The sequence below is a fragment of the Mesoplodon mirus genome, assembly GCF_964341445.2.
Source record: "Mesoplodon mirus genome assembly, chromosome: 3".
Taxonomy (NCBI): Eukaryota; Metazoa; Chordata; class Mammalia; order Artiodactyla; family Ziphiidae; genus Mesoplodon; species Mesoplodon mirus.
Genome location: NC_138978.1, coordinates 142319439 through 142341236, shown reverse-complemented (window position 1 = coordinate 142341236; position 21798 = coordinate 142319439). Strand labels below are relative to the sequence as shown.

The 21798-nt window shown below is 35.3% G+C and overlaps 1 protein-coding gene across 6 annotated transcripts in view; it reads right to left on the bottom strand.

Annotated features, from left to right (window-relative positions):
• LOC309801410 (uncharacterized protein) overlaps nucleotides 1-21798 on the bottom strand; it is a 102253-nt gene that overhangs the window by 35136 nt on the left and 45319 nt on the right. Inside the window, exon 4 of one of the 6 annotated variants that reach the window (XM_082616247.1) lies at nucleotides 5974-6103. The exons of the other annotated variants lie outside the window; for them this stretch is intronic. Within the exon in view, the coding sequence (XP_082472373.1) occupies nucleotides 6039-6103 (65 nt within the window). The 3' untranslated portion in view covers nucleotides 5974-6038. Of the gene's footprint in view, nucleotides 1-5973; nucleotides 6104-21798 lie in introns of those variants that run through there. 6 annotated transcript variants of the gene reach the window in all.

The following is a 21798-nucleotide window of genomic DNA, read 5'->3' as shown; positions in this document are numbered from 1 at the left end:
CTTCTTTAAAAATTTATACGGATTACAAAAGCCCACCACACACTTGAAGAATAATATAAATGTGGGAAAACTTGTTCTACTGAATATTTAGTGTTCTTATAAAGCTCTAGTAACAAAGAGGGTGCAGTTTTGATATAGAGACAAACAAATGAACCAAAAGAAGACTTAACACAGACACAGAAAAACAAACCAAAACATATATTATTAAAACAAAATCATATATATATATATATGTGTACACACACACACACACACACATACATATGGCACCTCTGTATAAGAGAGGTATCACAGCACCTCAACAAAGACATAACAAACTTTTCGATTAAAAAATGCTGAGCACTAGGGTATCCATAAAGAAAAAATAATTAAAATTGTATCACATTGTAAACAAAATTATTTCCAGATGGATTAATGACCTAAATGTGAAACGGTACCAAATATATTTTAAAAGACAATATAGGAGGCTATCTTTAAGCCACAAAGTAGAAAGATGGAAAAAAGTATAAGCTTTAAAGGAAAAGATTGATGTATTTACCCACATTAAATTAAGAAATATTTTCCAACAAAAGAAAACACAAAGATAGTTAAAAGAGAGGTCATGCCACAGAGTTTGAAAACATCACTGCAACATATAAAACCAATAGAGAGACTACTATTCAAAATATGAAAAGAACTTAAAAAGAATAAAGCTGGAGGTATCTCACGCCCTGACTTCAGACTATAGTACAAACCTACAGTAATCAAAACAGTATGGTACTGACACCAAAACAGACCTATGGAACAGAATAGAGAGACCAGAAATAAACCTATACACTTATGGTCAATTAATCTAAGACAAAGGAGGCAAGAATGTTCAATAGGAAAAAGGTCTCTTCACTAAGTGGTGCTGGGAAAACTGTGGACAGCTACTTGTGAAACAATTAAATTAGAACACTTTCTCACATCATATACAAAAACAAATTCAAAATGGATTAAAGACCTAAATACAAGATCAGAAACCATAAAACTCCTTGAAGAAAACATAGGCAAAACACTGACATAAATAATAGCAATATTATTTTGGATCTGTCTCCTAAGACAAAGGAAACCAAAGCAAAAATAAACAAATGGGACCTAAATAAACTTAAAAGCTTTTGCACTGAAAAGGAAACCACTGACAAAATGAGAAGACAACCTACTAAATGGCAGAAAATATTTGCAAATGATATGACCTATAAGGGGTTAATATCTAAAATATAAAGAAGCTCATTAAACTCAATATTAAAAAAACAATTAAAAATGGGCAGAAGACCTGGATAGACATGTTTCCAAAGAATACATACAGGTGGCCAATAGGCACATGAAAAGATGCACATCACTAATCAACAAAGAAATGCAAATCAAAACCACAATGAGATATCACTTCATACCTGTCAGAATGGCTATCATCAAAAAGACTACAAATAACAGTTGGCAAGGATGTGGAGAAAAGGAAATCCTAGTACACTGTTGGTAGGAATATGAATTGGTGCAGCCACTATGGAAAACAGTATGAAGGTTTCTCAAAAACTAAACTTAGAACTACCATAAGATCCAGCAATTCCACTCCTGGGTATATATCCAAAGAAAACGAAAATACTAATCCAAAAAGATGAATGCACCCAATGTTCACAGCAGCATTATGTACACTATTTACAATAGCCAACATATGGAAGAAACCTAAGTGCCTGCTAACAGCCAAATGAATAAATAACATGTGGTATGATACATACACACACGCACACACAGACAGAGAGAGAGAAATATTACTCAGCCATGAAAAAGAAAGAAATCCTGCCATTTGCAACAACATGGATGGACATGGAGGGTATTATGCTTAGTGAAATAAGTCAGACAGAGAAAGACAAATACTGTATGTTATCATTTATATGTGGAATCTAAAAAATAAAATGAATGAATATAACAAAACTGAAATAGACTCACAGTTATAGAGAACAGACTAGTGGTTACCAGAGGGGAAAGAGAAGGAGGAAGGGGCAAGATAGGGGTAGGAGATAAAGAGGTATAAAATGTGTAAAATAAATTAGCTACAAAGATATATTTACAGTTCAGGAAATATGGTCAATATTTTATAATAACTTTAAATGGAGTACAATCTATAAAAATATTGAATCACTATGTTCTACACCTGAAAGTAATATAATATTGTAAATCAACTATACTTCAATTACAAAAATGAAATAAACTCTTAAAAGCAAGAATAAAAAGGCAAATAACCCAATAGAAAAATAGGCCAAAAATTCAATAGACCCTTCAAAAAACAGCAAATCCCAAAAGCCAATAACTATATTTAAAATTGTAAAATATTTGTATTTTCACCAGTAATCATGAAAACTAAAATTCACACCATAATGAGGTACCACTACACACAGATTAGATAGGAAATATTAAAATAAATGATAACAACTAATGTCAAGGAATTTAAATATGAATCACCACCACTGTTGGAAGTGTAAGTTGATTTGACCACTTGTCATTATCTTGTGGTTTAAGGACATATTTTCTCTGTGACTCAGCATCTCATTCCCGAAACTTCCCTGTAACCCAGTATTTCACTCCCTAGAGAAATGCGTTCTCCTGTGTACTAGGATACATATATAAACATGTATGTTGTTCAGCATTGTTCATGACAGCCATAAATAGAAAACAACACAAATATCTATCAACAGTATTATAGGAATGTGCACATAAGTAATAAATCTACAAAGAAAAACAATGAATGAATTAACATAAAAGTTAGGTAAGTGGTTATTGTTTGTGCTATGGGAGGGTTTTGTGATGATGCAAGGCATGGAGGGGATTCTTGGTTGTTGCCAATGTTCCATTTCTTGACCCGTGTGATTGTAACAATTGTTATTGCTTCATAATTTTTATTAAATGTACATAGAGTCTATAGATTTTCCATCTAAACTCACAACGAAAAACAGCTACTGTGCTTACTACCTAGGGAGTTAAGTACACAGGAATGATGCTACAGATGAATACTTATGTCTCCACAGCGATGCTTGCTGGCCACAAAAGCTAAAGCACCAGGATAACTGCCTTTCCTTATTTTCAAATTCCAAGTCTCACATAAATGCACTGAGTTTGTGGAATTTCTTTTACATAAAGATCCCAACCTGAAAGAGGGTCTGGGATTTTTTTTCTTAACTTCTAACCTCTGCCTTAGGAAGGTATACTAGAAAATGTAGTAGCCCCCTTATCCTCAGGGTATAAGTTCCAAGACCCCAGTGGTTGCATGAAACAGCAGATAGCATCGAATCCTATATATACTGTGTTTTTTTTCTTATACTTACATACCTATGATAAAATTTATAAGATAGGCACAGTAAGAGGGTAACAACAACTAATAATAAAATGTAAAAATTATAGCAATATACTATAATAAAAGTTATGTGAATGTGGTCCCTTCCTCTCTCAAAATATCTTATTGTACAAATTTAATGCCTTTTCCATCTTAACTAAGCACTTATCATGCACTGTGGCCATAACTTTTGCACTTTGAGGTGTGACCACAAAACTAGCATGAATTTACTTTTCCTTCTTCACAATTTCACATACAGAAGATTCATTCTTACCATAGATCTTAGCAACCCAGCATATGATTTTTTCTTTCCTATCAAACCAAGAACTTTCACCTTTTCACCCAAAGAAAGTACTTTACAGCTTCTCTTTGGCATATCCAAATTGCCAGCATCACTCCTCTTTTCCTTTGGGACCATTATTAAGTAAAATAAGGATGACTTGGACACAAGCACTGTGATACTGAGACAGTCAGTTCTATAACCAAGATGACTACTAAGTGACTAAGGGGTGAGATACGCCAGACAAAGGGATGGTCCATAACCCGGTGGGTGGATGGATGATACAAGATTTCATCACACTACTCAGAAATTTATGAATTGTTTATTTCTGGAAGTTTCTATTTAATATTGTTGGACTTCGGTTGACCGTGGGTAACTGAAACAGCAGAAAATGAAATCTCCAATAAAGGGAAATGACTATAGATCAAATAGATGCTGAATGCCAATCCACTTATTTCACTCTAGGAGTAATCTTGAATGAATCAATTATAATACCATGTGAACTCTCCAAATATCTTTAGTTCTTTAAAATTGGTAAGAAGTGGTCTTGTTAATGAGATAAGTAATTCTTTTTCCCCTTGTCAATAAACAACATGGTGCACATATTCACTGAAGTGTATCAAAACTCACACCTGTTAAATGACATTTTCAAATTAACTTCCTTAAGGTGATCTTGCCCTTAGAGAAGTAACTTTTCTTGCTTTTTCAGAGTCCTTAACTCCAAGAATCAAGTTTATTATTTAACTATACCTACACTTCCAAATACTCTCACCAATAGCCACTGTCCCCAAAGAGTTTAGACTCCAGTGTTGCCCTGAAGCATTTCTTCAAAGGAAAAAAAAAATCTCACTAGAAAAAAGTATTTATATTCTCTTTAGGTTTAGTCTTCCTATGGGTATCAAATAATATTCACTCCTCCCTTAAACCTAACACAGACAAAAAAATTCCTGAGCCTATACCGTGCCGACTTCTGAATTCTGAATTTGGGATATAGTAAATTAATGATTAATAGTTTCTTCTTCAACGTACTTTAGTACAAACACACACACATCCTAATATTTTTAGTCTTTTAAAATACCATCACAATTGAACGAGATTACTAACTTCGATACTAAGATATCATAATATAGGATTTCCTACTATGGTACCATAAAACATTGATCTCTGATGGCTCAATCACACTGAAAAGCTCTACAAACTCTAGGGTTCTACAGCTGTAGTTCTCCTTTTGCACTGCTTATTGAGAGGATAAATTTGTATTCATACCTTATAACTTCTCTTTAAACTTGCCTTCCATTCTTAGGTTACTTAAGATTTTGTATATTCAAATCTGTCCATAAATTGGAGTCAAATATTACTCTGATATTTGATTAGGTGCTAAAATCAGTGGAAAATATTGTTTAAGGGAGTAAAGTCAAAATTACCCTTGAAAATCTCTTAATCAATCATAATATACACTGTCCACTAAATAATTTATATCAGTTTCTCTAAAGCTTATTTAATCAATTTCCCTTACCCATCCTCTCAATTAATTATTCAATGAATTATTTGAGAATGGCAGAGAATCATGAATTCCTAAATAATGTATTCTTCTTCTCACGTACCTACTGGCTGTCTTTTCACTAGTTTCAAGCCCTGTTTCAAATGTAGCTGGAGCCAATACTGTATCAACTGCATTGCCCCCATTAATATTGCCATATCATTCAGGGACTTTTCCTCCGTCTTCATAAACAATCTAATTTCCCTTCTATCATCCATTTTGGATGATGCAGGTACACAAATGACCTTCCCCAGACTTCTTCCCTCTCTTCATAGCCTGATAACAGCTTGTGAAATTTTCCTATGGGAAACTAGTAAACTCACAAGAAAGCATTAACCTAGGCATTCATGTTAAACCATGCATTCTCAAACTTGACACTCGGCCAGTGCTTCCAGGCCAAGATTACTACTTTTCTCAAGTTACTCCCCTGCTGAAAGAGTATTCATTACATCAATTTACAAAAGCTGTGAGCACTCCCCTTCCTCAGCAACAATCTGTTAATTTAGATAAACGGTGGAGTATTTCTTGGCTAATTTCTATGGTAGTCTTACATGGAGGCACAGCCATATGTTATGTCACAGTACAGTAATCTCAGACAAGCCCACAAGTATATAAATCCTTATTTATGTAGACTTGAATATCTGGAAGAGCATGAAAGTGGGTCTGTTACTAGAAGAAGAGCCTACTTTACAATACAAAACACACAGAGAACAGTGGATAGCGTGGATAGTGTTTTCCTCTTTTCCATTTCAAGTCTATACGGGTTTCAGCTTAAAGCTGCATCTCTGTAGGTTCTCCCTAACTTTTCTCCTCTTCACCATGACCTTGGTATTTTTTAGCTTTCTTCTTACTCTGCAAGGCTTGATTAGCAGTCAATAGGCTCCTTTCATCTTCTCAGCAAGATAGGCTGTGGGAGAGGTCACGTACCTTGAAGGTCCTACGGAAATATGTTTTAATCTTTCCGTTAAACATCTACAATCAAAACTTCTCTTGCAAATGTTGATAGCCTTTATTTGGTGTTATGATAATAGAAACTTTATTTTCTCATCTAAGCTAAGGCTCTCTTCTAGGAGGGGGGACTTGGAGAAAACACATCTTGTCTTACTGCATAACACTGAAAACAGAGAACAGAATTATATGGCACTTTTCTTGAGGAGATGATGACATTGCACGGTGGTATTCTTTTTTTCTTCTTTAATTAATTAATTTTTATTTATTTTTGGCTGCGTTGGGCCTTCATTGCTGCGCGTGGGCTTTCTCTAGTTGTGGCGAGTGGGGGTTACTCTTCATTGCGGTGTGTGGGTTTCTCATTGCGGTGTCTTCGCTTGTTGCGGAGCACGGGCTCTAGACACGTGGGCTTCAGTAGTTGTGCCATGCAGGCTCAGTAGTTATGGCACACGGGCTTAGTTGCTCTGGGCATGTGGGATCTTCCTGGACCAGGGCTCGAACCCATGTCCCCTGCCTTGGCAGGCGGATTCTTAACCACTGCGCCACCAGGGAAGTTCTGCACTGTGGTATTCTAATGAGAGAAGTGGAATTTTTTTTAATTGTTTTGCATAGAGGGAATTTACCACCATAGTGGTGATATCTGACTTCTCTTGTGTCTTAACTTCTGAGACCTAAAGCCATTCAGCAGTGTTTTCTTGGTAGCTCTTGAAATACCAGACTGTAGTAGAAGAAATTACAGACCTTTCTCCAATGTCTAAAGCCAGTTTATTAACCAGAAGCACAATTTAAGGACTCTGTACTTCAAATAAATCAAATCCTTATAGTCTCTAATTTATACGTAATCTTTCAGTTCCATTATTTTTCATTTCCAAAGATAATTTTTTTAAAATCCACTAGGCTATATTTCCTACCTAAACTATATGTTCCATTAAAATAAAAGTATGGGGGTTGCTAAATGGGCCAAGATCCTCTCATGTTCTATCATGTATGTCATTAAAAATAATTTAGAAAGCAATGCCATGTTTATTATCAGATTATGTGTCTGTTATAAAAGATACATTGGAAAAGCAGGTTAATCATATGTGGTTTGATTGAGAAATTCAATCTTGATGAAGTAAAAAAATTTAAATGTTTTTTTTTCAGTAACTGCTACAAGGGAAATTTAATGCTTTTGCAGTCTAGACCAAAAACTACATCTAATTTTAAAGAATTCATTTAAGTAAATATATATTTATATAAGTAGACATTTCATGTACTACTATTATTATGTTATTATTTTTATTGGGGGGATATTTGTTCAAAGCAACAACTCCAAATAGCCAAAAAGCTTCCCACATGCTCTTCTCTAAATTCCTGTTTTGTTTAATTATAACCCTGAGTTTAGAATTAAAAAGAAAAAGGGGAAAGGAGGGAGACCCTCCTCTGACTACAAGCACAATTAGCTGCCCATTAGCAGTTACGATCCTGGTCTTCTGCCTCTGATATCAGTGGCCTCTAATAACATGGGATGGGTTCACTCTGTGGCTTCAGCATGGCAAGAGTTTATGGTTCATCCTCATTCTTGCCTCTTTTACAACAGAAGAACCCCCCCACAAGTGGAAACCATGTCTTACTTCTGTCACTTCCAGCAATAACCCCCTCCAACTTATTCTCTGGGCTACTGTTTGACCACACTGAGTTCTCTTTTAAGCTCTCTGAGAGTGACAGTGAACTAACTGGAGGACTGGTATTTTTATCATCTCTTACCCAGAAACACTGTTTCTTCTACCAGGTCTAACTGGTAGAACAAATGAAACAAATTTTCAAACAACAAAGTTTCAAACACACAAAACCTATCAAATGATTTGTTTGTTGCTTTGTTTTGATCTCAGTAACTAGTTTTCATCTCTAGAAGTTAAATTTGGTTCTTTTATATATCTTCTATATTTCTACATAACTTTTTTTAACATGTGTGGTACAATTATAAAAGCTATTTTGACTTCCTTATCTTCTCATTCTAACATCTGTGCCAGTTTTGGGTCACTTTCAAGTGATTATTCTTATTATAGTTCATCTTTCCCTGTCCCTTTGTATGCCTGGTAATCTTTGGTTGGATGCCATAACGTATTAATTTTGCCTTGTAGTAGTGATGAATATTTTTGTATTTCTATAAATATTATTGAGTTTTGCTCTGGAACATAGCCAAGTTACTTGGAAAGGTTTTCACCTTTTTGTGCCTTGCCTTTAAGATTTGTTCTGCTCTCAAAAACTTCATTAGTTAAATGTTTTATATCTATTGTTTAGATGATGAAAATGAAATTCCTAGAGAAAATGTAAAAGCCATGTACCTGGCTGTGGTAGGATCTCAAAAATTATCATTGAATAATTTGAATTCATACCCCTCTGATTCTAAAAACACCATGGTGTCACGCTTCACAACGTTCCTCTGTTTTTAATTAACTCACTTATTAGCTAGATGAAAAGTCCCTCAAAAGTTTCTTAAATATAAAATTTAAATACTGTGCTAAAAAATATATATAATAGTTTTCTTACCACTGGCTCTAACAATTTACTCATCTAATTCAGGCTTTTCACTTAACAGTAATTATATATGGTTATAATATGTGAGAATATGCAACGAGAACTTACGTTGGAAAAATATCTGTTCTTACATTTCATATTATAAAAATGTTTTCACTGTACAGGAAAAGCCAGACATATTCTAAAATATTTATTTGCAGTAATGTCTTAGAGATATATTTTCCTTTAATAATTAATTAAACTAAGAACTGACAATAACATTGATTGAGAAGGAGTATAATTTTGAGGTTCCTGCCTCAGAGATGATGTTAATCTTCACGTTCACATTTCATGTAGTTTAGTTCAGAAAAAAGTTTTCATTTTCCCCTTTGTAACAAAAAGAATCCCCATTCTGCATTCAGAACAGTAACAGTAAAAAACAAAGGCCTACTTTATATAAAATCAGAATTTATAAACACACACACCCATATATACATATATGTATGTGTGTGTGTGTGTGTGTGTGTGTATATATATATATATATATATATATATATATAACTTCCTTATTCTTGTTTCCAAAATATTACTGTAAAGAAAATTATGACTTATGTGGTATTTATTCATGAATAAACTCTAATGGAGAGTTCTATTCCTCACTTTTGTCCAGTGTATGAACCCATATATAAGTTGTGGAAATCCCCATCTTATGAGGAAGAATCTGTCTCTCGTTATAGAGATTGAAAATGCCAGCTACTTAATCTCTGAGTATCCTTTAAAGCCATAGGCTAGCATATGACCTTAGCTCTGACAATCAGTTATATCCATTCTGGAGACTGGACTAGAAGCTACTGACAAGAAGAAAAGACTGCTTAGAATATATTCTGGAAGTGGAAAGCACAAACTGTTTTCAGTATCCAGAACAAATGTATCAGTGATTCATATTACTGTATTTAGCATCCCCTATCATTGATATTTGTAGTTCTAGCTGAAGTGTCTCTGCCCAGTGACTCTTGCACTAGGTTGTTCCCTGGACCAATTCTACAACATGATTCCTAGACATAAGTTTAAACTTCCAAACACCAATCCTGGTTCTTGAATCTTTTATTTAGAGATTCCATAAACTGTCCAATATCTTTTTAATAGTTTATTTTCTACTTAATTAACCCAGAGTAAGACATCGATTGCTCTAACATAAAAATTGATACCAGGAGAGATCAGAGACAACAGATCATTGAGGATATAGGGGAAATTGCCATCACTTATCTAGCCTGGTTGACACTGAAGACAGTAAATCCCTAGTTGGCAATAAGAAACAAATTGAGAAAAAATTATCCTTAGAGTCTCCTGGAACTTAAAGCCTACTAGTGACCTGACTAGGGAAAATCAAGTAGCAACTTACATGTAAAAGTATGAAGGTCCTGGGACTTCCCTGGTGGTGCAGTGGTTAGGAATCCACCTGACAGTGCAAGGGACACGGGTTCGAGCCCTGGTCCGGGAAGCAACTAAGCCCACAAGCCACAACTACTGAGCCCACGTGCCACAACTACTGAAGCCTATGAGCCTAGAGCCTGTGCTCTGCAACAAGAGAAGCCACCGCAATGAGAAGCCCGCACACTGCAATGAAGAGTAGCCCTCACTCGCCACAACTAGAGAAAGCCCGTGCACAGCAACGAAGACCCAATGGAGCCAAAAATAAATAAATAAATTTATCTTTTAAAAAAGTATGAAGGCCCTGAATATTCCAAATCTGTAGGGTGTCATGGTTACTTCTAAGGGCACTGGGAGAGCATTCTTTCCCAATTGTGTATTCTTAGCTCCCTCGTGAAAGATCAGTTGGCTGTATATGCATATGTTTATTTCTAGTCTCTCTATTCTGTTCCATTCGTCTTTTTGCCAGTACCATGCTGTTTTGAGTACTGTAGGTTTGTAATATATTTTTTGAAATCAGAAACTCTTATGCCTCCAACTTTGTTCTTTCTCAGAACTGACAAATGGTGTTGGTGAAATTGGATATCCACATGCAAAAGAATGAAACTGGACTCTTGTATCATACACAAAAATCAACTCTAAATGGATTAAAGACTTAAAGATAAGATCTGAAACTGTAAAACTCCTAGAAGAAAACATAGGGGAAAAGATCCTTGACACTAATTTTGGCAATGATGTCCTATCTATATGACACCAAAAGCACAGGCAACAAAGCAAAAATGGGCAAGTAGAACTACATCAAACTAAAAACCCTCTGAACAGCAAAGGAAACAATCAACAAAATGAAAAGGCAGCCTATGCAATAGAAGAAAATATTTGCAAACCCTGTATCAGATAAGGGGTTAATATTCAAAATTTATAAGAAACTCCTATGACTTAATAGCAAAAAAACCCCCCTAAATAACCCAATTTAAAAATGGGCAATGGGCTTGAACAGACATTTTTCCAAAGAAGATATATAAATGGTCAACAGATATATGAAAAGGTGCTTGACATCACTAATCATCAGGAAAATGTAAATCAAAACCACAATGAGGGAATTCCCTGGTGGCCCAGTGGTTAAGACTCTGTGCTTTCACTGCTGAAGGTGCAGGTTCAATCCCTGGTTAGGGAACTAAGATCCCACATGCCGCACAGCACAGAACAAAAAACCCCCCAAAAAACAACAAAAGAAAACACACAATGAGATATCATCCTGAACCTGTTAGGATGGCTATTATAAAAATAAATAAAATAAAGTATTGGTAAGGATGTGGAGAAATTGGAACTAGTGGGTACTGTTGGTAAGAATGTAAAATGGTACAGTTGCTATGAAAAATAGTATGGAGGGGGGCTTCTCTGGTGGCGCAGTGGTTGAGAATCCGCCTGCCGATGCAGGGGATGTGGGTTTGTGCCCCGGTCCGGGAAGATCCCACATGCCGCGGAGCGGCTGGGCCCGTGAGCCATGGCCACTGAGCCTGCGCGTCCGGAGCCTGGGCTCCGCAACGGGAGAGGCCACAACAGTGAGAGGCCCACGTAGCGCAAAAAAAAAAAAAAAATAGTATGGAGGGTCTTGAAAACCTTAAAAATAGAATTATCACGTGACCCAGCAATGCCACTTCTGTGTATATAGTCTAAAGATTTGAAATAAAGACCTAAAATATATTTCTGCACTACCATGCTCACTGCAGCATTATTCATGATAGCCAAGATATGGACAAAACGTAAATATCCATTGATGGATGAATACATTTTTAAAATGTGATATATACATACAATAGAATATTGTCCAGCCTTAAAAAAGAAGGAAAATCTGCCATGTGCAGTAACATAGATATAACTGAAGACGTTATGCTAAGTGAAATATGCCAGTCACAGAAGAACAAATGCTGCATGACTCCACTTATATGAGATATCTAAAATAGTCAAACTCATAGAAACAAAGAATAGAATGATAGTTGCCAGGGGCTGTATTATACACTTAAAAATGTGAGAGTAGATCGCATATTGTTTTCTTACCACAATAGAATTTCTTTTCATAAATTAATAAAAGAAATTAAAAATAAAGACAACAGGATAAACCAATGTAATAAGAATGTAATATTCCAGTCGTAAATTCCCAGCTCAAGATAATGCCAAAATATCATTAACTTTCTGTGAATGTGATAAAAGTCTTACTTCTTGCATCCACAGGTTGAGATAGAATAACACTAAACATTTAATTCTGATGACTGCTTTATTATGAGAGTTTAATTGGCATCTTGGAATGGGGCATTGACTGAAAAAGAACTGGACTTCTTTGTAGTGGGATGAGGATATAATGGTAGATTCCAATAAAGAAAGGACTCTCCAACCCTCACTTGCCATCTTTCTAAGGAGAAGTCAATTTTACAATATATATTAACATTTTTTTCGCCATGATTGGAGACATGTAATGACTCAGCCAAGAAGAGTTACCTAGAAAATGGAAGTCAATTTTTCCCATCCCAACCTCTTTAGCCTTCCCTGTGTTGATTCTTGGTACCTTCAATACCACTATTCTCCACTAGTCAGGGTGGAGACATGAAGATGAAATGATAAATGGCAGTTTTACTTAAGTCTGCCTCCCAGTAGGACTCGTAGGATGCCCCAAAATTCCATAAATATTTCATTAGTTTCTTAGTATATCATTAAAGTAGTACACTCAGCCACAAGCAGAATCACCATCTTGGCTGCATGTCTCAGGGAATAATATTTTTATTAGGAAGAGCCCACTAAGAGCCCCAAGAGCTTCCTCTATTTATTATAATAATATGTCAAAAGCATGATTAAATCCCTAAGAGAATCACAGTGATTAGTTTCACTACTGAAGATTTTACAAATTCAGGGTTGGTGATTTCTATCATATTCCCTTTTAAAATTTCAATTTGTCTAGTGTAGAAGTCAGAGTATTCAGGAGTAAAACAGAAGACTGTTATAAATTTGATCAGCTAGAGACAGCAAATTGAGACCGTTGTTCTATATGTGGTCTCTTCACTAGAACAAATCAATAAGGTTCTAAGGAACCTGCTTTGCTTTCTAAGTAATCGATAGCTATTGATTAGGCACATGCTTTTATTCCTTTACTCTAAAAAGCTGAGAACATCAGAACAATTTGCTTGCAAATCACAAGGCAGCAGTATTAATTTCACTGTATTGTCTCAACTTTTTCATTCTATATCACAGCTTAGCTCATAGGGACCTTGACCTTCTGACATCACACTTATCCTCTATTTTAATGACATCATGCTCAGAGAACCTACAGATCAGTAAATAGACTATCCAAAGTGTCTTGGCAAGACCCATGTCTGCCTGAAAGTCATAGATAAATTGCATGAACCTTGTCCATTCCCTATGTTTTAGGAATCTCCCACTTTATGAGGCAAATCCACCTTTCACCATAGAAGCTAAACATCTCAAGTACTTGTTTTCTCAGCCTCCTTTGAAACTAGGGCATTAGCACAAAAACGGAATTCTATCAGTTGGATGCATATGCCCCAGATTTGCAATTAAAAGCCGCCAGTGAGTGAGTGGAAAACAGCAATTGTAGAATCTATACTGGTCACACAAAAGAACCCCAGTGGAAGCAATATCCTCTTTCCAGCAGCATCTAAGTTCCGTGTTTGTGAGCTCAGCATTACAATCTGCAGAGTAATCAAGTAATCCAGCAGTAGTGGCAATCTCATCTTCACCACATCAGACCATGAAATAAGTTTAGACATTTCTCCTGGCTGATAGTTTAGACCCACGGTTCTTTGATTCTCCAAACCATTCTGTGAGCTACTCTATATCATTGTAATAAATTCATTTTCTTAAAGTTATTTAAGTCATATCATGTGCTTAAAACCAAGAGTTCTGCCGATACACCCAATTAGCATTTAGTAAGCATCTTCAACTGGCCTTATCAGACCCTAAAGGAAACTAGATAAATAGGATACAAACTCTGTTAGTGCATATGCTTGTGGGGGAAACTGTGATGGTGTTAGAGTACACACATATGTAATAAACCGTGGGAGTATAGCTAAAATTTTGCTTTTCTTATGCTAATTGTGATTTCTTCTTTGTGGATTATTAAAGTAAAATGCTTAATTCCTGAACATTTGGATCTATTTTAAAATAATTTTTGTTGCTGATTTCTAACTCAACATCTCAATGGTCAGAAAGCGTATTTTATTGTATTTCAGTCTTTGAAATATGTTGAGACTTGCTTTATGTACAACCATATAATTAATTTTGTAATATAGTCTATAAATACTTGTTAAAAGTGTGATTTCCATCATTGTTGCATAGAGCGTTTTATATATTTCAAATTGATCAAGTTTGATATTTGTGTTAAAAATCTTCCATGGACTTTTGGCTGGTTGTTCTACCTGCTACTGAGAGAGTTGTGTTAAAATCTCCCACGATGATTGTGGATTTACATATTTATTCTTCTCTTCCTGCCAATTTTTGCTGTATGAATTTTTAAAAACATTATTGTTTGTATGAAATCTTAGATTTATTACATTGTTTTAGAGAATTGATCTTTTAATCATTATGGTATTTGAAACAAATTCTACAGGTAAGCCATTTGAATAAGATAATTTAACAAGGTTGCTGAATCCAAGGTCAGTATTTTTAAAACTCAATTGTATTTGTACAGACCAACAGCAAATAGGATATTCAGAAAACGATGCTCTGGATGGTAATATCTAAAAAGTGAAACACATAAAAATAAATCTAATGAGAGATACGAAGACTTCTATATGCAAAATTACGAAGCAGTACTGAGAAAAATTAAAGACTACCTAAATAAAGGGATATACCATGTTCATGGACTGAGGGACTCAACTTATTAGAGAAATCAATACTCCACATATTAATCTCAGTTTCAACATAGTCAAGTCCCATTAATTTGGGGTTTTTTATTTTTGCGTTTGGCTGTTGTATTTGTTGCATATTTGTTTGTTTGGTTGGTTTTTATTTCTTTGGGGAGATTAACAATGGTTTTAAAATCACTGGGAAGTGTGTCCTCCTACAATTTAAAACTGCTACTCTCTTCCTCATTGATGCTTAAAATTTCATATTTAGATATACATTCTATAACTTTACCTTTCTTTGCCCCTCTTAAATCTCACTCCTCACACTTCCCTGGGAGAGGCAGCACCTTAAGGCTTGTAAGCCATTTACATTTCAGTACAAGTTTGATATAAGTTTCCTAGAAGAAGGTTTGGTAGGAGAAGGAGAGAACAGAGATAAGAGGCACCTAAAAGGGCAAGCAAGGAAAAAAGAAAATGAGTTCAATAAAGACAACCACAGATTGGAGAAAGACCAGCCTTTTGCTATTTCTCAATCCTTCTTAGAACAGCTCTGTTGACTGACATTCAGAAAAACAGATGACTGCAGTATTTCTGCTTATTGATTTACTTTATATTCCAGTATAAGCCACTACCAATCAAGCAGTCATCATCTGCTTAATCCAAAGTTTTACTTTACAATTGTTTTTTATGTTGCTTTTTAAGTTGATATGACATCTGGATTCTAAAACATTGCATTCTGTTCTCTTTTGGATACAGGAAAAAATATTTTGATGTTTGAGACTGTATGATTAATTTTCCAAATGGTGGAAAGAGTACTGGATTGAGAACAGAGATTTTAATACTTCTTAATATTTAATATGCAATCATTTATCTTTGGTAAACTGCTTAGCTAAGCAGGCTCATATTTTTCTCATTTGTAAAATGAAGGGACTAAAATATCTCATGAACCTGTTCTCAACCCCTTTAAGAGTACATGACTCTTAGTCAGATGTTCATTGGATCACTCAGGAAATTCTTTCTAAGAATAAGACAGTATAATTTTAGATGACACCTTTCTTTTAATAACATCAATTAATTTTTTCCTCAAAAATTTCAAGTTAAGCAGTAGAGATAAATATCTTTTAGATATGGGGATATCAATAAAGGCTGAAGTTTTACTAAGCTTACAGAGTTGAAAGTAAAAGGATAAGTATTGTTAATATCAATATTATCATTAAGAAAGTGCTTTTTACATCTTGTAGGTTTAGTTCAGAAACAAATAATGTTTTAAGTCATCTCCAAATGCTCAAAGGGCAAATAATTTATTCTATATATGACAATTATAATAACACAACACTTTTTGATTCCTTAAGTATGATTTGTAATTCAAACTTACCCCTCATTTATTATAAAAAAAGTTTATTCCTTTGATCTAAATTAATTTACTAAAATAGATATAAATTGTCTGTGTTAGATAATATTTTCAAATGTAACTTCCTTGTCTTACAATACCCTCACTTGAGACAGGCAATATAATAGATGTATTATTAAAATGCCTGCTCTTTCTACAATCTAGTGGTTTTCAACATGACTCAGTCAATCAGTAAATACTTACATCAAAAGTTACTGAGACCAGGGATTTCTCTGGTGGTCCAGTGGGTAAGACCCTGTGCTCCCAATGCAGGGGGCCCGGGTTTGATCCCTGGTCAGGGAACTAGATCCCGCATGCATGCTGCAACTAAGATTCTGCGTGCCACAACTAAGAAGTCTGCATGCCGCAACTAAGACCCAGTGCAGCCAAATAAATAAATATTTTTAAAAAAGAAAAAAAGTTACTGAGACCAGTGGTTTTTAAATTGTAGTTCTTGGAGTTTGGGGATTTTGTCAAGGACATTTATGAGTTTATGAAAGAGCGGAGGGTACAAATAATCAAAGCCACACTTATTTTGTATTTCATAAATTTATTGGGATTACATGTAAAATTTTGTTTGAAAGATGGGATATGTTCTATTAAACATCTGGATGTCACTGACTGTACAGACGCTTTTCAAACGTAGAGGTTAATAATAATAATAATAATAATAATGCATATTGAGCATTCATTAAATACCAGGCACTGTTTGAGTGCTCAAGAGGCACTAACTTATTTCATCCTAACATCAATCCAGTGATCATTATCTCAATTTTACAGACGTAGAAATCAAGGCACAGAAAAATTAAATATCTGTCCCAGTTAGTAAATGAAAGAACAATAATCAAACTCAGGCTGTTTAACTCCAGTACGTTCACTCTTACCCACAACATTAATTCACTTTCTTAGGACCTCCTTAGAATAGAAAAATGGACAATCTCAAAAGTCAGAAAAAAAGAGACAAAATAGACTGAATGAAGTTTCTGATCAGAAAAGCAGCAATACAAAAGTGGTATTAAAAAATATTCATCTGGTAATTAATGTAAAATAAATAATAGGAGAACCTAACTTTGGGTATTTGGGCTCATTCATTTATTAATGAATATTAATTGAGCTAGTTATCATCCTTTGTGATTAGGCTACATTAATGAACAAAGCATAAAGAAAATTCTGCCCCCTTGGACTTTCTAATGGATCCAGAGACTAGTTACCTTGGCCCAAAGATCTGGCCTAGGAGGATAGCAAGGAGCCTACAGAGTGTTAGTTGAAAAATCATTCAAATTTTTTTGTATCTAAAGGCTATGGCAGAGATAGAAGAATGAGAAAATCGGAAAGGGGGACTAGGTTTGGAGAGAAAAATGATTTTGAATAGCTATCTTTCAAGGAATAGCAAGACATTCATTTATGAATATTTAGAAGGCAATTAGCAATACAAAGTTGGGGCTTTAGTGAGAGTACATTACATGGATACCATAGCCATTTCCCACTGAGGTAATAGCCAATCCAATGGCAGGTTTTTGCTGGAAACATAAAATTGAATAAATAGTCTGATAGTGGAGAACCAGCACACAAAATACAGAAGTATGGTGAATTCCCAAAATAATGGAATGGGAAAAATCAAAAAGAAGCACTCAAAGTAACAAACTGATTTGCTAAATATGTAAAAAGAGTAACAGCTACTACATAGTCAACACAATTACAGCAAAAAGATAAGAGTCATCTGTGAGGAGCAAAAAATCAAAAGCAATTGAGATTTTAAAGGAAATGAGACAGAAGAAAAACCTCTGAATTTGGAAATATAAAGCTATTACTGATGTGGAAAATAAAATCTTGGTGCAATGTGGAATGAAAGCAGGGTGAAAAGAGAACATAAAGAGTTCATATATGTCATTTGTTTTGCACATACAGTACAAGGAAGGGGAGGAGTAGACCATTAGGAAGAAGGGCATGCTTCATGTTGGTGGTAACTGCATCAAGAACACTACAGGATTTTGAAACCACAAATTAGCTGATGATTAGAGAAAACTTTACTTAGCTTTGAAAAAGCTGTGCTTCAAATAGCTTACGGATAGCCCAACTAATTCCTTAGTCTTTCCACTACTATATGCTACTTCCAATAGAGTAATACAAACCTGTCACTTGTTTTTAATAATGCTTGCTCATTGCCCCAGCAGTTTTCTCTTAATCTACGATCTTTGACTTCCTTGCCTTAGCTTACAGTAACATTTTAATACAGGGAATATAACAATAATGCTGGACTCATTTATAAGTCCATCTCTTCAAACACATTTTCTCACATGAAATGTTGTTAGGATTAATTAAAAAGAAAGTAAAGTGACAAATAAGAAAACCCTCTTTTAAAAAGATTTTTAAAAAAACCTTTGCTCTGAAAGGCAGATATGAATCACTGACAGCACACATTTGGGTATTAGCTAGGTGTAATAAAGTTCTCACACTCTTTCACTCAAGCTTTGTTTCAGTCCAATTGTGCCCTCTACAGTCTTATCAAGTGAATGAAGGTGAGTTTAGCTTGAAAGGAATCTGATAAGTCTCTGATACTCAGTCCACACTTTTCAGACAGGAAAGCAATATTTGATTCTTTATAAAAATTTCTGACCTATTTAATTTGGGGGAACTCTCTAAGATAAAAGGTAATTAAATTTAACAAGTGGATACATTTGCTTGGCTGTGTGATGACCACTGGAAAAGAAAATAAAGTTTTATATAATCTAATTGTGTCCTTCGATACTGAAAACTATTATTAGTGACAACGTTGAATTTTACCTGAGCCCTCGAATCCTGGAAAACAGCAAAAGTTAAGATATCTCTCTGCCCTTTGTGTTGTGGAAAACAGCTTATTCCTAAGAACCACCCTTCCACAGATGCCTCCTCTTGTTTACCTATGGCAATGCCAGACAAAGATATTCCAAATTGCCATTTTTTTGGTCTCATAAATTATCTGAAGTGTTTATTCCTACTAATCAATTGGAACAAACTGCTTATTAATCAAACTGTAAAGTTTCACTCTTTCCTCCAGGCTCCAGAACTCTGACTCACTGTCAGACTGAGTCAACATATAATCTCTCCTAAGAACAGGCTGACCTCAGGGTAAAATATTCTCTGATCTACCATCCACTCAAGCTACTCTTTTATCCCATTTTCCCACACCCTACCCTTAATACCCTTGTTACTTCCTCTCAAGAGGAGAAAAACCCCTTCTGATTAACCACTGAGAGGCTTGAAGATCTTAGGGTCACAGCATTCTCCCTAATGCAATATTTCTCCTCCCCCAACTGCAATAGACCCCTCCTCGCACTTACCCTTTTGAGTAAAGTTTCTCCTTACTATGCTGGTATTGTTTGGTTTTTTCCAGTTGACATTGGCAACTGATAGAAGAAGTAAATATTGCTGCATCTGGATATATGGGATAATGGGGGACTGAAAACTCGAAAATTTTAAATTAATTTTTATTGGAGTATAGTTCTTTTACAATGTTGTGTTAGTTTCTTGCTGTACAGCAAAGTGAATCAGTCATACATATACATATATCTCCTCTTTTTTAGATTTCCTTCCCATGTAGGTCACCACAGAGCACTGAGTAGAGTTCCCTGTGATATACAGTAGGTTCTCATTAGTTATCTATTTTATACATAGTAGTTATATATGTCAGTCCCAATCTCCCAATTCATCCCACCCACCCCTTCCCCCCTTGGTAACCGTAAGGTTGTTCTCTACATCTGTGACTCTATTTCTGCTTTGCAAGTAAGTTCATCTCTACCATTTTTCTAGATTCCACACATAAATGGTACTATACAATATTTGTTTTTCTCTGTCTGACTTACTTCACTCTGTATGACAATCTCTAGCTCCAACCACATCTCTGCAAATGGCACTATTTCATTCCTTTTTATGGCTGAGTAATATTCCATTGTATATATGTACCACATCTTCTTTATGCATTCTTCTGTTGATGGACATTTAGGTTCCTTCCACGTGCTGGCTACTATAAATAGTGCTGCAGTGAACATTGGGGTACATTCATCCTTTCGAATTATGGTTTTCTCTGGATATATGCCTAGGAGTGGGATTGCTGGGTCATATGGTAGCTCTATCTTTAGTTTTTTAAGGAACCTCCATACTGTTCTCCATAGTGGCTGTACCAATTTACAGTTCCACCAACAGTGCAGGAGGGTTCCCTTTTCTCCACACCCTCTCCAGCATTTATTGTCTGTAGATTTTTTGATGATGGCCATTCTCACTGGTAGGAGGTGATACCTCACTGTCATTTTGATTTTCATTTCTCTAATGATTAGTGATGTTGAGCATCTTTTCATGTGTTTGTTGGCCACCTGTATGTCTTCTTTGGAGAAATGTCTACTTAGGTCTTCCACCCACTTTTTGATTGGGTTGTTTGTCTTTTTGATATTGAGCTGAATGAGCTGTTTGTATATTTTGGAGATTAATCCCTTGTCAGTTGCTTTGTTTGCAAATATCTTCTCCCATTCTGAGGGTTTTCTTTTCATTTTGTTTATGGTTTCCTTTGCTGTGCAAAAGCTTTTAAGTTTCATTAGGTCCCATTTATGTATTTTTGTTTTTATTTTCATTACTCTAGGCGGTGGGTCGAAAAAGATCTTGCTGTGGAAAACTGTAAATATTAAATGATTTGGTTCATTCAGTGAATTATGAGTGTTAATGAATACATTAAACAGTCCACAAAGAGAGTCCTTTAAGCATCTGCTGTGTGCTAGGGTTTCCTCTACTAGGCCACAATTAGAAAAATCTGTTTGCTCAAAAAGCACATAGGTCAGTACAGAAGACTGACATAAAACCATCATGAGATGCATTGATAGAAATGTACACAAAGTGCTATGTTTACATTTGATAAAGTCATTTACTATGAGTGCCTAGGGCCTATGGCAGGAAAATGATGTGACAAGAAAAGTTTTATAGTAAAGGTGATATCTGAGAAGAGCATCAAAGAATAAACACGACTTTGTCAGATGAACAAACTGTGAAGAATCTGTATTTGGCATTGGGAACAAAGTGATCACAAAAAGCCCAAGTAATACCATGGCTCCTCTGGAGAGCAAAAGTAGTTGGAACTGACTCAACTGAAGGGGAGCTGGAAAGATGAGCAGATACAAAGCAGCACAGTCTTTTACAACTATGAAAGTTGGGGACTGCACAACTCCAGGGGGTACCATTCATAATAATGTCAATGCGAATGACACATGCTGGAGTTGTGTACAGCCCTGAGCAAGACCTCTGAGCAGGTACCAAATTAGCAGAGTATTTTTATGACAAGTGTATAAGTTAGGATGCTTTTGGTAGCAAAAAAAATGGAAACCAAATCTGTCTGTCTTCAACTTTAAGAGGATTTTGGAAAGAACATCAGGGCTCATGTAACAGAGGAGGACCCTATGGGGCCTTCCTAGGATAGACCCCTCCCCCATATCCTCTACTTTAGCTCCTCTCTGAAGTACATAGGTAACAGTATTTGATGCACAT